At 41.4% G+C, this 15,356-nt stretch overlaps 1 protein-coding gene across 7 annotated transcripts in view; it reads left to right on the top strand.

Moving 5' to 3' along the window:
* The window catches only part of UBE3A (ubiquitin protein ligase E3A), a 38,891-nt gene extending 24,471 nt beyond the window's left edge, over nucleotides 1-14,420 (top strand). For all 7 annotated transcript variants that reach the window (XM_083501706.1, XM_083501710.1, XM_083501704.1 and 4 more), the window contains 7 exons: nucleotides 5,505-5,649; nucleotides 6,723-6,928; nucleotides 8,207-8,371; nucleotides 10,620-10,775; nucleotides 10,866-10,939; nucleotides 12,090-12,233; nucleotides 12,671-14,420. In XM_083501706.1, coding sequence (XP_083357832.1) covers nucleotides 5,505-5,649; nucleotides 6,723-6,928; nucleotides 8,207-8,371; nucleotides 10,620-10,775; nucleotides 10,866-10,939; nucleotides 12,090-12,233; nucleotides 12,671-12,791 — 1,011 coding nt within the window. In that variant the 3' untranslated portion in view covers nucleotides 12,792-14,420. The remainder of the gene's footprint in view (nucleotides 1-5,504; nucleotides 5,650-6,722; nucleotides 6,929-8,206; nucleotides 8,372-10,619; nucleotides 10,776-10,865; nucleotides 10,940-12,089; nucleotides 12,234-12,670) is intronic.
* Nucleotides 14,421-15,356: the final 936 nt, after the last annotated feature.

Below are 15,356 nucleotides of genomic sequence, written 5' to 3'. Positions count from 1 at the left end.
ACCTTACATCTGGGGAACAAAAGCTTCATGGAGTACTGTACTGAACTTTGCATCAGTTTCACAGTAGCTTTCCAGCAGTGACATCTTGAGTTTGGTTAGAGGAATAGAAAATATGGTTCGTGCTTTTTTCCTAGAATGCAGGTTCTTCAGTTTGTGATAGGAAAGATGAGCAGTCCCTGATAGGGGAATGAGCCGTGAATCAAGTCTCCCGAGACCTGTGTCACTTAGGTTAAAGAGTTTAACTGCAATTCTGGTGCTGGTGCTAGCATCTAGCGTGTAAGAATAATGTGCAGTTGCATTAACATTGAGTGGTATCAAGTGGTCCTGTTCCACTAGTGAAACAGAGCTTTCCCCTTCTCTCTTCTCTCCTGCAGCCCCCCACTGGTAGACCCCATAGGGAAGATTTTGAAGGGTATGCAGGGGAGAGGAAGTTCCATTGTGCAAGTGGTCTTCCACTCACACTGGATGCAACCCACTGCCTTCTAATTACATTCATTTCACTTGACTTTATTTAAACTAGGTTATATTTATTTTGCTGCATAGTAATAGAACATAAAACATAATATAGATAATAAAACAGTATTAAATCATAAAAGCATCACGAATCAAAACTGCAGAAATAGACTAATTTGAAAAGGCTTGGGAGAAAACATTTTCAGCAAACACGTTAACATTTTATGCAGCGGTGATAAGTCTCCTTATTTAGACCTGCTAACTTGATCAAGTCATAAATAGTGCAAAGCTTTGGGCTGGTTTGAAGACTTTGGTGTTGTCAGGAGAATCCTGAGTGAAGCTGAGGAAGCCAGCTGCTGTTTAGCTCAGATAATTTTTCATGCATGTGAGGGGAAAACACGAATCTGCAGCTTTGCACTAGTCTGAAAGTGCACACTGCATCCATACACATATCCCAGAACTAAGTTTCTTTACCGGCAGTCACAGAATTTGGAATTGCAGTAAAACTTGTATTTGCCATGGCAACAATCCTGCAATTGCGCTTTGAGTATCTAAATGATTGCCAGTGGCAGAAGGGATAACCTTGGTCACAACTTGTTTTGATTCCAGCATTCTGTTCCACAATGGTGGGGGTGCAGGAGAAAGCTGCATTACAGCTCACATTCAGCTCTTGCAAATCTAGAATTCACTTAGTAAGTTTCCAAACTCTTAGGACAGAATTCTCGCCAGAACCTGTTTACATTGATCCTGCAAATAAAATGGAACATTGTGTTCTATAAAACCTAGTTTAAGGCTGCTATATTTAATGTGTGTGTTTATCTAGTTTGACTCAGCTCTATTCTAAGCTGGATGCCTTTCCGTTTTTCATTTGCTCAGCAGTGCAGTTGGATTTATAGTATCAGAAATCCTATTCCTGTTCTGCAAGTAAATTTTTCCTCGGCCTTGGATATTGGCTGCCTTTTGTTAGCCTTTCATTTTTATGTACAACACATTTACATTGTGACTGAGTACCACCGTTAAATTGTCAAGTATGTATCATGTACCTTACTACACTCAAGATGCATCCTGAAACAATAAACTTTCCTAATTACCGGGCAACTACCTTCCTACTCTGAACGCTGACAAAGTGCCCTTATAAACTTTTAATTCTTCTGCATTCATGGTCAGACTCGATCTAATATCTATTTGAAAATTCGGTTTCACAGATATTTAAGAAATAACTGGTTTCCTTCTGTTCTGCAAGGCCTTGTAACCATCACAGAGTAACCTTTCTCTAAACTATAGATTCAAAACAGATGTTCAATTAAAGCAGCCTTTGGCAACCTGGTGCTTTTCAGGTGGATGGCACCAGGTTAGTGAAGATGGACTTAAAACTTGTAGCTCAAGGCAGTGGGAACTGCCAGGTTCTCCACTAAACACCTGATATCAAGTAATTTGACACTTCTAAGTGCTCTCCCAGTTGTTTCTTTGCAGTTGTGGCTTAAATTCAAGCCAAGGCTGCAAAGACTCCTGCTGGAAGTGTGGCTTGCATTCAACAGGGATTGGCTCCATTCAGGAGCTCTGATCGGGAGCTTGCAAGTGCTTGCATTTGGTACCAAATTTAAAAGCCTCTGGATGCAAGCCCCATTTGCAGAAGACGAATTGGGGGTGCATTCTAAGATTCCCGGTTGCTTTTGTGTAGCTGTGACTTTACCTGCCCTTCACCTGATGTCATATGATGTAAGGTGTGGGGCAGGTGGGGAAATTTCCTTGTGGGCCTTGTTTTGCCCATGATCTGAAGGTTCCTCCTTCCTGACGTAGAATATATTAGCCCAATTCACATGTCTTTGGAAACTAGGTAATAGTTTGGTATGAATGTGCCTATCTGGACAATATGACTCTCACCTGCTGGCACACAGGGGATATAAACCAGGATTCGTGACTTCGCATTATGTCAAAACCAGGAGACACGGACTGTTTTGCTCCCAACAAGCAAGACAAAAACAAACCTTGGCTACACATCCTGGTTGGGGAGTGAAACAAACTACAATCCCTGCTTTAAATGTAACACTAAGGTAGTTCAGTTTTGTTTCCTCCCATCATAAGCTGCAGAGAATCAATGTGGCCAAGATAAGTGTGGTCACAATAAACCAGTGGTTTTCTACCACTGTGCCTTGGAACCCTGGGGTGCCTTAAATGATGGTCAGGGGTGCCACGGGCAACACTGGCCTCTGTCCCTCTTTCCTTCCCTCCCTCCCTCTGATGCCTTCTCGAGTCCCTGCCTCCCAAAGATGTGCATAGCTGTTTGTTGTAGCTCCTCAGGCAAATGGTGTCTCTGGGAGGCACCTCTCTTTGGGGCGGGGAGGGGGCAGCTCAGAGACCAGGGACGGCCTGCAGCAACTGCCCGGAGGACTACAGAGGAGAGAAGAGGAGGCTGAAGGAACACTCCAAATGGGAGGGTGTTCGAAAAATGGGGAGAGGCTGCCAGCTCTGCAGACAATAACTGGGCTCCTGAGCCCCACAGGGGTGCTGCAAAAAAGTGGTTGGTCAAGGGAGCAGAGGACTCAAAAAGGTTGAAAACCACTGCCATAAACCATTAACTATGGTTTGTTGGGATGTGAGAACAAGGCCATTGTCGGTTGAAACATTTTGCCTAACTGATTGATTTGCATACAGCTTCACTCCATAAAACTCTTCTCGTGTCAGTAAAAATGTCTACTCGTAAAGCAAAGTTCTTTATCGCCTTTTTATATTTAATTGCTCCAATCATATTCTAATGACCTTGTTCCAACTGGCTAGATTAAGTGAGATACCTTTCCATAGTACAAAAGTAAAACGTTGCCCCAATTTCAATGATGGTACAGATTTTATGTGTTACGCTTCCTTCTTAGAGGAGTCAAGAAAGTTTGTGTTAACCCTGTAATGGCATTAATTGCGTCCCGTGAGGGTCAGAAGATCATTCTCTACAGTTCTTTCCCCTGTAAGGCTTCAGAAAACTTAGCAGTGAGAAACTGGGCAGTACAAAGTGTTGTGCAATAGAGAGAGAACTTTCCCTTGATAATCTTAGTGGTTTTTTACTGTCTGCAGTACGGTGGGTGATGGAGTGCTTTGGCATCAAACTTGCTCCTGGCTAGATTAGCTGGTGACTTTTTCCCATCATCTGTAGCAAGCAGCAGCATGGTTCACTTGGGTTTGAACCAGTTGTCAGTTTTCTTAATAATATTGAAGTGTTAACGGTGTCAGTTTGGATTCAGTATCTATTGTATAAATAGATATTTTAAGCCTTCTACTTTGAAGGCTACATATAGATATCCAATCTAGTGGTGCAGAAGAAAAATTTCAAGAAACTGGGATAAATGCAAAAATATGGGCATGAGTTGTATTAAATGTGCCCCAACTCTACAGAATTTTGCTCACACATGCTAAACCATAGTTTAGTGCCACATGAAGAAAGCCACCTTGAGCCCTGTGTGTTGCCTTCCTGTGCTCAACAGAGAGATGCCAATTCAGACCTGAAGCAGTTTGTGTTTGTTCACTCTCACCTGCACACAATGCTCAGCTTAATCAATGGCACATGGAGCAGCAGCTGTCTAACAAACCAGCAGCTGGTCTACTCCTTCCTTTTAACAGCTGGATTGGATTTTAAATATTTACCGTATTTTTCTGTCTATAAGACGCCCCCATGTATAAGACTCAGATTTAAGAAAATGGGGGAAGGTGGCCCAGAGTATAAGGCACCCCCTAATTTTTGACATTTTTAAGGGGGAAATGTAGTCTTATACACGGGAAAATACGGTACTGGTTAACTCACCTTCGGTAGCACATGAGACTATTCATCTCCAGGTTGTGGGTTTGAGTCCCACTTGGGAAAAGATTCCTGCATTGCAGGGGGTTGGACTAGATAGCCTTCATGGTCCCTTCCAACTCCAATTCTAGGATAGAAATTAAGGAATCTTGCAGAAGAAACATTTTTCTTCCCCTATGGACACTTATGCAACCCAAAATGCCTCTCTAGAGGGATGTGTGGGGAGGGCTCCAGAAGATTTTACAATAAGCAACTGGGGTGGAGGGAAGGAGAAGCATCTATTCTGTGAAGTTCTTTGTCTAAGGATTCAAGCCACTGTGTAGATCGTGGCTTCTGATCCTTCGTGGATACTGCCATGCCTATCTTCAAGGCTCCTTTTAAGGCTTATGCAGAATATGAACTTGTAAGATGTACTCTAAGATCCTGTGGGCTACTTTTAAGTTTGAATCTAAAAGTTAAAACCTAAAGGAAAGAATTGGGGAGGGCAGGAGAGATCTCTGTAGGATTTGTGCAGGGCTTTGAGACAATAGGAGTCATCCTCAGCTATTGCTGCGGGAATGGTACTAGTCGCTGGAGATGACAGGAATCCCCTCGAACTCGGAGCCAAAAGGTCAAATTCTGAAGCAGCAACTAGAGGGAGGACGGTGTGGTTCCTACTCTTGGGGATAGTTCCAAGAGCACTTTGGGAACCCTGTTTCTTCTTTTTCTTACCTTTCCCTGTTTAGGGAAGTATTTAATGACTGATGTTTAAGTGTATTTTTAATCTTTTGTTGGAAGTCACCCAGAGTGGTGGTGGTGTTATTATTATTATATTCCTCCATCACGGTCTAGCAGAGCCATCCAAAACATTCTCCAGGATTGTGCACAGTGCTCACAGGCCTTCCCAGTCAACTTCATCCCCTCCTTTTTTCTCTCTTAGACACCACAATGGGATGAGCCCAAAGTGGGTCACATTGTCCACCCCCCTCACTGTGAACCTCATTATGTCCCCTGCTGTTCTGTATAACAGACTATAAATATTTTCTATGGCAAGTATTTATTGTGACCGTTACCCTGAATCACTTGTAACAAACTGCTTCGTTTTCTGAGTCTCGCTATTCCTTACGTCCGTTAAAATGTATTTCTAAGATAAAACAACAGCTTTCATTTTTGCTTGTGCATGTTGTAGTGAAGCAGCAGAGGGAGGTGGGGCTGTTTAGTATATCCACGGCATGGTGACCTATAAAATAGGGTGTACTAAAGGAACATTTTGTTTTTTATTCAATAGTTAGAAATGATTGCAATGGAAAATCCAGCAGATTTGAAAAAGCAATTGTATGTGGAATTTGAAGGAGAACAAGGGGTTGATGAAGGAGGAGTTTCCAAAGAGTTTTTCCAGCTAGTTGTAGAGGAAATCTTCAACCCAGATATTGGTACGTAATTAACTTCGTATTTATTTAATATGCAAGATGACTTGTGTCTCGTCTTCTTAACAGTTATCTACTCTTTCCTGAGCCATATGAAAGCCCATCTTTCTAGGTTTTTTGTTTTTACTTGTAGCTTGTGTACCCCAGCCTTAGACACCATCTGGGGACAAGTCAGCAAAATCACGTGACAGCCCTTCTAGGGGGTGGTACACCATTTTCACATGCAAGTGTGCCTTGGTTTTGAGTGCTCACCTGCCCACCGGAAGCCAGCTGTAGCTAGCTGCCTTCTCCCTAAAATGTTAGCTCTTCTTGTGCAGATAGTGTGTATATCATGGAATGTTCAAGCATCCATTTACAACACACACACAGAGTTTCAGTGGATTTTGGAATATTATGGTAGCTTTATTATACATGGGGACTTTTGAATGAAGTCCGGATGATGCTGTGAACTAAGCTGTGACTAAATAACAGGTGGATTTCTTCATGTGTCTCCTCCACAAGGCCCAGAAGGTGACAACATTTATACAGGCCTTTTCTACAATGGCTCCCCATTTGTAGAATGCTCTCCCTCCGGGTTTATACCATATTTTTTTCTATAAGACGCACCAGACCATAAGACACACCTAGTTTTTGGAGGAGGAAAACAAAAAAAAATATTCTGAATCCCAGAAGCCAGAACAGCAAGAGGGATCATTGCGCAGCGAAAGCAGCTATCCCTCTTGCTGTTCTGGCTTCTGAGATAGCTGCACAGCCTGTATTCGCTCCATAAGATGCGCACACATTTCCCCTTACTTTTTAGGAGGGGAAAAGTGAGTCTTATAGAGCAAAAAATACGGTACATCTTTAGGCGCCAGGTGAAAATATTCTTCTTCTACCAGGCCTTTCACTTATTGACATCCGATGCCCTTTTAAATGTGTTCTGGGAGGGGAAATTATTGATTGGTGTGCTCTTATTTTTATTATGCATTTTTTGTGTTTTTTATATTGTTATGTTGTGAACTGCCCTGCGGTTTTTTTCTTTTTAAAAAAAGTCTTGCTATTCAATTCACCAGTATTAATTTTGACATGCTTTTTTATAGGAATGTTCACTTACGATGAGTCTACAAAATTGTTTTGGTTTAACCCATCGTCTTTTGAAACTGAGGGACAGTTTACACTGATTGGAATTGTGCTGGGTCTGGCCATTTACAATAACTGCATTCTGGACGTCCATTTCCCAATGGTTGTCTACAGGAAACTAATGGGCAAAAAAGGAACTTTCCGTGACCTGGCAGACTCTCACCCTGTAAGTTGATAATTACGTTTGGAAATCTGTACTTACATTCTGAGTTGTTGTTGTTGGCGGCAGTGTGACACACTCTGAGTGTTCTCTTGCATGAAACATCAGTGGCCATTGTCTCAAAATTACATAATAGGGACCAAAGTTGAGAGTGTTGCTTGCTTAGTAGTTCATGACAGATGCAGTGTTTAAACTGGTGACTTCACAGCTCCCACTGTTTGCCGCTTCACTACACATATCCACACCAGCTCTTAGTCCTGCGGAAGTTTGCTTAATGGGCATTTTAGAAAAGTCAGCATTTAGCAACACTTCTAGTCACCTGTTAAATATACAGAACATGATGTCAGGTGCTCAAGGAAAAGGCTACGCAATGTGCAGTGTCAAGAGACCTGTACTGCCAACACAAATATGCTTTGCCAGTACTGGAGAAGAGGGGAGCGTGTGTGTGGAAGGGAGGGTGACCAGGTCACTTAACCTGTTTGTCTTATCTAAGCAGCTGAGATCTTAAATGTATAGCGTGGCGGCAAGCCATATTGGCAGCTGAGTTATATGGACAATCACAACAGTTTCGAAACTAGCTTTCTGAAACTTCACAATGTAGTTGTGAAAGCAAATGATGCCATTGATGTTCTCAGTGTTATTTCATTTCAAAACAGAAACTTGCATCTGTTCCAAAGTTTCCTTTAGCTGAAAATCTATTGGAAATTATGGATGGTAAAAATAGGACAACTTCTTCTCCAAATGCAAAAGGAGGCGTGTCCGCCTGCCCGCCTCCCCCGCTCTTTATCAGACTCCACTTATAGCCATTGTTAAGCTTTGGTTACCACAAAAAAAAATGACACACACTTGCCTGAAACAGTACCTTACTGTGTGCATTTTTTTTTTCTTAATGAAAGGCAGCTCTGGAAGGCCACAACCTTAATCAGAACAGTAGGCAAGGGGTTGTAAAGATCTTTTCCCATTCAAAATTGTCCTCCCCTTGCTGCTTTTCCACCTACCAGGATGTGGGGATCTCTTCCCTGCCTGTGGAAAAACAGCCCATGAATGTGATTTGGATAGGAAAAACAGCCTTTGGATAAAGGATTTAAAAGTTCTCTCCTCCTCCACAGTTGCTGTGATCTGATTCACAGTATCCTATAGCTGCTTTTCATTTAAATCTAGAAACTGACATGGGTGTAAGTAAAAACATACAGTTTGACCCATAACGTTCATGCATACTGCATAATTACCAGGTCTGTTGCTGGGGCTTTAAAGCCTTATGAAATATGTCTTGTTTTATTTTAGGTTCTCTATCAAAGCTTAAGAGACTTGTTGCAATATGAGGGAAGCGTGGAAGATGATATGATGATAACCTTCCAGATATCTCATACGGATCTCTTTGGTAATCCGATGATGCACGATTTAAAGGAAAATGGAGATAAAATCCCTATTACAAATGAAAACAGAAAGGTAATTTGAATGGGCAGTGCCATCAATTGCGGAGTGATTACTTGATCAGTATTCCAGGAGAACAGATAGAAACACACCTTGTATGTGTTTATATAAATTAAGCTCATTTTAATGCTGTATTGTTTTTAACACTTGATTGGAAGCCGCCCAGAGTGGCTGGGGAGGCTCAGCCAGATTGGCAGGGTATAAATAATAAATTATTATTATTATTATTACTATTTGCATGATGTCTGCTGAGGCTGTCAGAAAGTTGTATTTTCTCATTTGCTAGATTTGTATGACAACAAATAGTTGTCGAATGCCTTGCTGAAACCTTGATTTCAGCAAGGCATTCAACAAGGTGCCCCATGATATTCTTGTAAAGAAGCTGGTAAAATGCGGTCTTGACTATGCTACCACTCAGTGGATTTGTAACTGGCTGACTGACCGAACCCAAAGGGTGCTCATCAATGGTTCCTCTTCATCCTGGAGAAGAGTGACTAGTGGGGTGCCACAGGGTTCTGTCTTGGGCCCGGTCTTATTCAACATCTTTATCAACGACTTGGATGATGGACTCAAGGGCATCCTGATCAAATTTGCAGATGACACCAAACTGGGAGGGGTGGCTAACACCCCAGAGGACAGGATCACACTTCAAAACGACCTTGACAGATTAGAAAACTGGGCCAAAACAAACAAGATGAACTTTAACAGGGAGAAATGTAAAGTATTGCACTTGGGCAAAAAAAATGAGAGGCACAAATACAAGATGGGTGACACCTGGCTTGAGAGCAGTACATGTGAAAAGGATCTAGGAGTCTTGGTTGACCACAAACTTGACATGAGCCAACAGTGTGACGCGGCAGCTAAAAAAGCCAATGCAATTCTGGGCTGCATCAATAGGAGTATAGCATCTAGATCAAGGGAAGTAATAGTGCCACTGTATTCTGCTCTGGTCAGACCTCACCTGGAGTACTGTGTCCAGTTCTGGGCACCACAGTTCAAGAAGGACACTGACAAACTGGAACGTGTCCAAATGAGGGCAACCAAAATGGTCAAAGGCCTGGAAACAATGCCTTATGAGGAACGGCTAAGGGAGCTGGGCATGTTTAGCCTGGAGAAGAGGAGGTTAAGGGGTGATATGATAGCCATGTTCAAATATATAAAAGGATGTCACATAGAGGAGGGAGAAAGGTTGTTTTCTGCTGCTCCAGAGAAGCGGACACGGAGCAATGGATCCAAACTACAAGAAAGAAGATTCCACCTAAACATTAGGAAGAACTTCCTGACAGTAAGAGCTGTTCGACAGTGGAATTTGCTGCCAAGGAGTGTGGTGGAGTCTCCTACTTTGGAGGTCTTTAAGCAGAGGCTTGACAACCATATGTCAGGAGTGCTCTGATGGTGTTTCCTGCTTGGCAGGGGGTTGGACTCGATGGCCCTTGTGGTCTATTCCAACTCTATGATTCTATGAAATAGTGCTCAAGGTGACTAACAGCAATAAAATACAAAGCAAAATAAATCAAAAGCGTGAAAATAAATTGAGTGAAACATATCAACAAAACTGAAAGAAATGCCATCAGTTCAACTAATTTCAGCAGATTTACAATTGTCCTAACAAGTCAACTTGTAAGGCCAAAAGGCTATATGAATGAAAGCATCTCTGCCTGCTAGCAAAAGATAATGAGAGAGGGAATATAGGATGAACCACTGAGAAGGTGATTCTGATAAAATGTGATTCTGAGAACTGATTTTGGGGGAAATTCTTGCGGTACTGCCCTCCCTGTGGAATATCCTCCCATCAGATGTCAAGGAGAGAAAGAACTACATAATTTTTAGAAGATATCTGAAGGCAGCCCTGTATTCAGAAGTTTTTAACGTTTGATATTTTATTATGTTTTTATATTCTGCTGGAAGCCGCCCAGAGTGGCTGGGAAAACGCAGCAAGATAGACGGGGTATAAATTGTTGTTGTTGTTATTTATTAGATTTTTAAATACCTTTATTAGAAGTAGATGATGATGTGAAACATTCTCTGTGGCTTGTTTTGTAAACCACTTGATTTCGTGGGTGGAGTGAAAAGAAATAGGATTTATTTGGGGAAAGCTCAAAATTATTAGCCGCCCGAATGATTTAAATATAAGTTATTAAATAGGGGGAAGTCTGTTCCGATTTTCGGCAGCAGTTCTTCCTATTTCTCACCTGTAGCCACTTGTTAGTTGAAACAAAGATTCGCACTTGACCGCTGCATTATTTGTCTTTTTATTAAACAGGAATTTGTGAATCTGTATTCTGACTACATTCTCAACAAATCAGTAGAGAAGCAGTTTAAGGCCTTTCGAAGAGGATTCCACATGGTAACCAACGAATCTCCCCTAAAATATTTATTTAGACCCGAAGAGATTGAATTGCTCATTTGCGGAAGTAGGGTAAGGCACTTGAAACGTGCAAAAGACAATAACTTGCTCTCTGCTGAATATCTAAAGTCTGAGTGGTGATACGATGTCTTGTATTTATAGAATCTAGACTTTCAAGCTCTAGAAGAAACTACGGAGTATGATGGCGGCTATACCAGAGACTCTCTAATTATTAGGTAGGAGGTTTAAGTTTTTCTGTGGGTGAATGGAGAAGACTCTGCCTGTTAGCAAGTGGTGTGAATAGCTAAATTACGACACAAATGTACCAGATAATGCACAGTTTAAAAAACAAATAAGAGATGTGTTTAAGGCTTCCAGTTTTTAAAATATACTAGATCTTTTTTTCTTGTCCATTCTGTGGTTAAACCAGAAGATCTTATGTCTTAGACATAGGTCAAAAAATCGCATATAGAAGGATGACTTCAGAGGAGGGGATGCTCCCGCCCCAAATATTTATTGTCCCCTCCCAGTTTTCAGGCCCTATGTTGCATGGATTAGATCCTTGTTCGCCTAATAATGGTCTTTGAACTTTCTGGGCTCCCCCACATAGCTTTTCCTGGAGCCTCGCCTGCTCATATCGTAGCAACTTCTGTTTTGTAATCAACGTGGCTATTTGGAAAAGTTTTGTACTTGCCAAAAACAGTGGAGGACCCATTCTCAAATTTTGCGTCACGTGCTAGTATGTGCATGCTAGCGCTCTCAACAGCTAAGGATAGTAATGAGAAAGGGGGAGCGTTAGGTAACTTAGGCAGTGTGGGAAATGAGAAGATAGACTGCCATCCACTGTCCTCATCCCCATCCAAAGCCCTAAAACAGACCACTGCAGCTGGGTAGAAGTCTGTAGGTGTTTGAGGAAATGTGAATGCAGTTCTTCAGTCAGGTAGGAATACACATTCAGAAGCACCATGTTCCCCTACCTGGATTGAGATATATGTGTGCCTCTTTATATAGTATTTTTGCATTTGAAAACACCCTTAAACAATACAGTGGTACCTTGAGTTACATACACTTCAGGTTACATACACTTCAGGTTACAGACTCCACTAACCCAGAAATAGTACTTTGGGTTAAGAACTTTGCTTCAGGATGAGAACAGTGGTGCGGCGGCAGCAGGAGGCCCCATTATCTAAAGTGGTGCTTCAGGTTAAAAACAGTTTCAGGTTAAGAACGGACCTCCAGAACGAATTTAAGTACGTAACCAGAGATACCACTGTATATTGATACAGTATGCTTGCATTTGCTACTTCTAAGGTTAAGGGCAAGATATAAGCAGCATAAGACGTTTTGCTCTGCCTAGAATATTTATTTTCATTTTTGCTTCAACAGAGAATTTTGGGAAATAGTCCATTCATTTACAGACGAGCAAAAAAGACTATTCCTCCAGTTTACAACAGGCACAGACAGAGCCCCAGTAGGAGGACTCGGAAAACTAAAGATGATTATAGCCAAAAATGGCCCCGACACAGAAAGGTAAACTCGTTTGACATAAATCTTACTTTAAAATTCAGAAATGTAAGTGTATTATGCTGCAAGTGTAAAAAATACATTTTAAGCCTCTTTCTGAGTGAGTTCTCCCTCAGTCCCTACTACAGTCATACCTTGGAAGTCAAATGCCTTGCGAGTCGAACATTTTGGCTCCCAGGCGCCGCAACCCCGGAAGTGAGTGTTTGTGAAGGTTCTTTGGAACCCGAATGTCCGGTGTTGCTTCCAATTGGCTGCAAGAGCTTCCACACCTTGGTTTCCGAATGTTTTGGAAGTCAAACGGACTTCCGGCACGGATTCCATTCGACTTCCGAGGTACGACTGTACTAGTTGTGGATTTGAGAAAAGCGACAGTAATGGCTTGTGTGTTTTGTGTTCCGCTCTCCCGTGACCTGATTGTTTTTTCCTCTTCCCTTTCTCCGTAGGTTACCGACGTCTCACACATGCTTTAATGTCCTTCTGCTTCCAGAGTACTCCAGCAAAGAAAAACTGAAAGAGAGATTGTTGAAGGCCATCACATATGCCAAAGGATTTGGCATGCTGTAACGAAAATAAATAAAATAACAAAAGGGATTAAAAAGATTTTGTGGTGATGGTGTCCCTGTCCAAAATAAATAAATAAAATAACCCCCACCCCACCCCACCCCCACAAAAAGGCCATAAGATATAGAGAGCTACAGTAGTCACTCGTGTCTGTGCCCCCTTCTACACTTGGGGACATTGGGCTGGAACAGCAGATTTCAGCTGCTTCTTTGAACAAATTATTTTTCTTTTAGCGTGAAAGTGTTACATACTCTTTCACTTGTATGTACAGAGAGGTTTTCCTGAATATTTATTTTAAAGGGTTAAATCACTTTTGCTTGTGTTTATTACTGCTTGAAGTTGAGCCTTTTTCTTTTTTCTTTTTTTTCTTTTTTGAGTATTTACAAGAAAACGAAACTGTACTCTCCCGAGGAAAAATATTGCCATCATTTGTAGATTGTGTAACCTTTTTAAGTATGTGCTACATTTTTCGTCCCAGTTTAATCAAATCAGAAATCAAGAACTGTACTTTTTTGGACAGTTTTGCTTTTGAAACTTGAAGTCTTGGAAAGCGAAATGGTGTGATGCAATGACTGCTGTTCTAGCCCCCAAAGAAATGTGTGGAAAAATCTTTAGACTCAATAAAAATGGAAGGGAGAACTTTGGAATGTTTAACTGCAGCCTTTGAGAACTTTTACTTTAGTCACAGCACAACGATTAAAAAAAAAAATCTCATTTCAATATATATGTTGTCTTTCACATGTCTTGTCTTGTAGCATACAGTGTTTTTAATTAGCAAGGTTTCTAGCTGTATGAAAGCGTAAACATAGTTAGGTTGGGTTTTGTCTTTTCTTTTTTTAAAAAAAAAAGTTGTTTACTGGGAAAAGTGCATTTTCAGCCAAACAGCATTAGAGTAGGATGAAATGTGTTGTTGGAGAAATCGGAACGTTGGGTCTATAATCAAAAGCATGTGAAGTGCACTTAAAACAAAATTTTAATTGCCTATTATGTTGACATTTTAAATAGACAATCCAGTCTTCCCTGCAAGTTATTTTAATGAATTGTTGTTCCTTTTTCAAGTCGTATGATCAGTGGTGCAGCCAAGGGATTCTTCACCTCCCCACCCCCACCCCAGTTTAGCAATGGTGGGGGAGTAATTAAACATCTTAAGGGCAAGTTTGCATTGTAATACTCCCAATTATTCATTGTATGTCTCGGAAATAAACCCTAAGCTCACTTCCATCTCTTACATAACATGCCATAGGTTTGGAGTGTTTTAAGTCTGCATCCTACATCAGAGGGACGGATCCCTTACCTTTCTACAGATTGTCCCTGCACGCTGGTGATCGCCGCTGTAACAATATAAAATAAAGGGACTGTGCATTTTTAACCAAGACAATGTAATTGGCATACCTCGTCTTAACTGCAAGTGACAACTGATGTGCAGATCTGAGCTTGTGCCTTGGTGATTGCTACGCCTGACTACTACACACAACAAATCAGCTTGATTTGTGCAGAATTGGTATTATTTCATTTGAGGGAGAGAGAGAAATGTGTCTTTCAGGATTATTTTATTAATTTTTTTTAGTAATAGATACAGGCAACTGTTATGTACCAATAATGCTAAATAAAACAGTGATGTTTTCCACCATGCTCCAGTGACAAAGAAGAAAAGTGATTTTCTTAGTTTTGTAAGTTCACCCTGGTATCGTTGGAGTGACTTGAATTTAAACTGCCATGTTTATTGACTCCCTTTGGTATAAAGCTGTCCTTAACAATTCACTTGAAACTGACGGCCTTTACCACTCTCAAATGTGTCTTGACATTAGTGGGGCTTTTTACTCATCTTCTAGATGAGAGCAGGGAGTGGGAGGAGCTAAGCATATAATTTCTGTGGTTATTTGTATATGCCTCAACGGGCAGTTTTAAAATAGGCACCTGAAGGGATGAAATTCTGATGGCTGAAACAATTTCCTATGTTAATAGATAAATGATGAGCTTTTCCGGGGGCTCCTAAGAAGGCACTAGATGTTGTATTGATCTATTTCCTCTTAACGGTGCTGTTATGCCGGCCAACTCAGAAGCGAGTCCCATTTGTTCAGCATGACTAATGCTGTGTTGTAATTATGCGTGTTGAGGGTTGTAGTTGAAGTCACCTCCTACATTTATTGGTTTTTAAGGTCTTACACTAGGCCTCCTTCCAATACCACAAAGCTCTGGAGAGGAGCACTCCTGTTAGGAGGGAGGATACACTGCAACATTTTGTCGTGGGTCTCTTGTATAGCAATAGCTTCTGTAACATGAGCACCTAGTCTGTTTACCTGTACAGTGGTACCTTGGTTCTTGGACTTAATCCGTTCCAGGAGTCTGTTTGAGTCTCAAAATGGTTTGAAAACCAAGGCGCAGCTTCCAGTTGGCTGCAGAAGTTTCCTGCACACAATTGGAAGCCACGTCGGACGTTCGGCTTCTGAAAAACGTTCACAAACCGGAACGCTCATTTCTGGGTTTGTAGCGTTTGGGAGCCGAATTGTTCAGGAGACAAGCCATTCAACTACCAAGGTACCACTGTACTTCTGTGTCTCCTTTTTA

This window comes from Podarcis liolepis (genome assembly GCF_965112155.1).
Source record: "Podarcis liolepis genome assembly, chromosome: 4".
Taxonomy (NCBI): Eukaryota; Metazoa; Chordata; class Lepidosauria; order Squamata; family Lacertidae; genus Podarcis; species Podarcis liolepis.
Note: the sequence above shows the minus strand (reverse complement) of the source record. Positions and strands in the feature narration are given on the sequence as shown.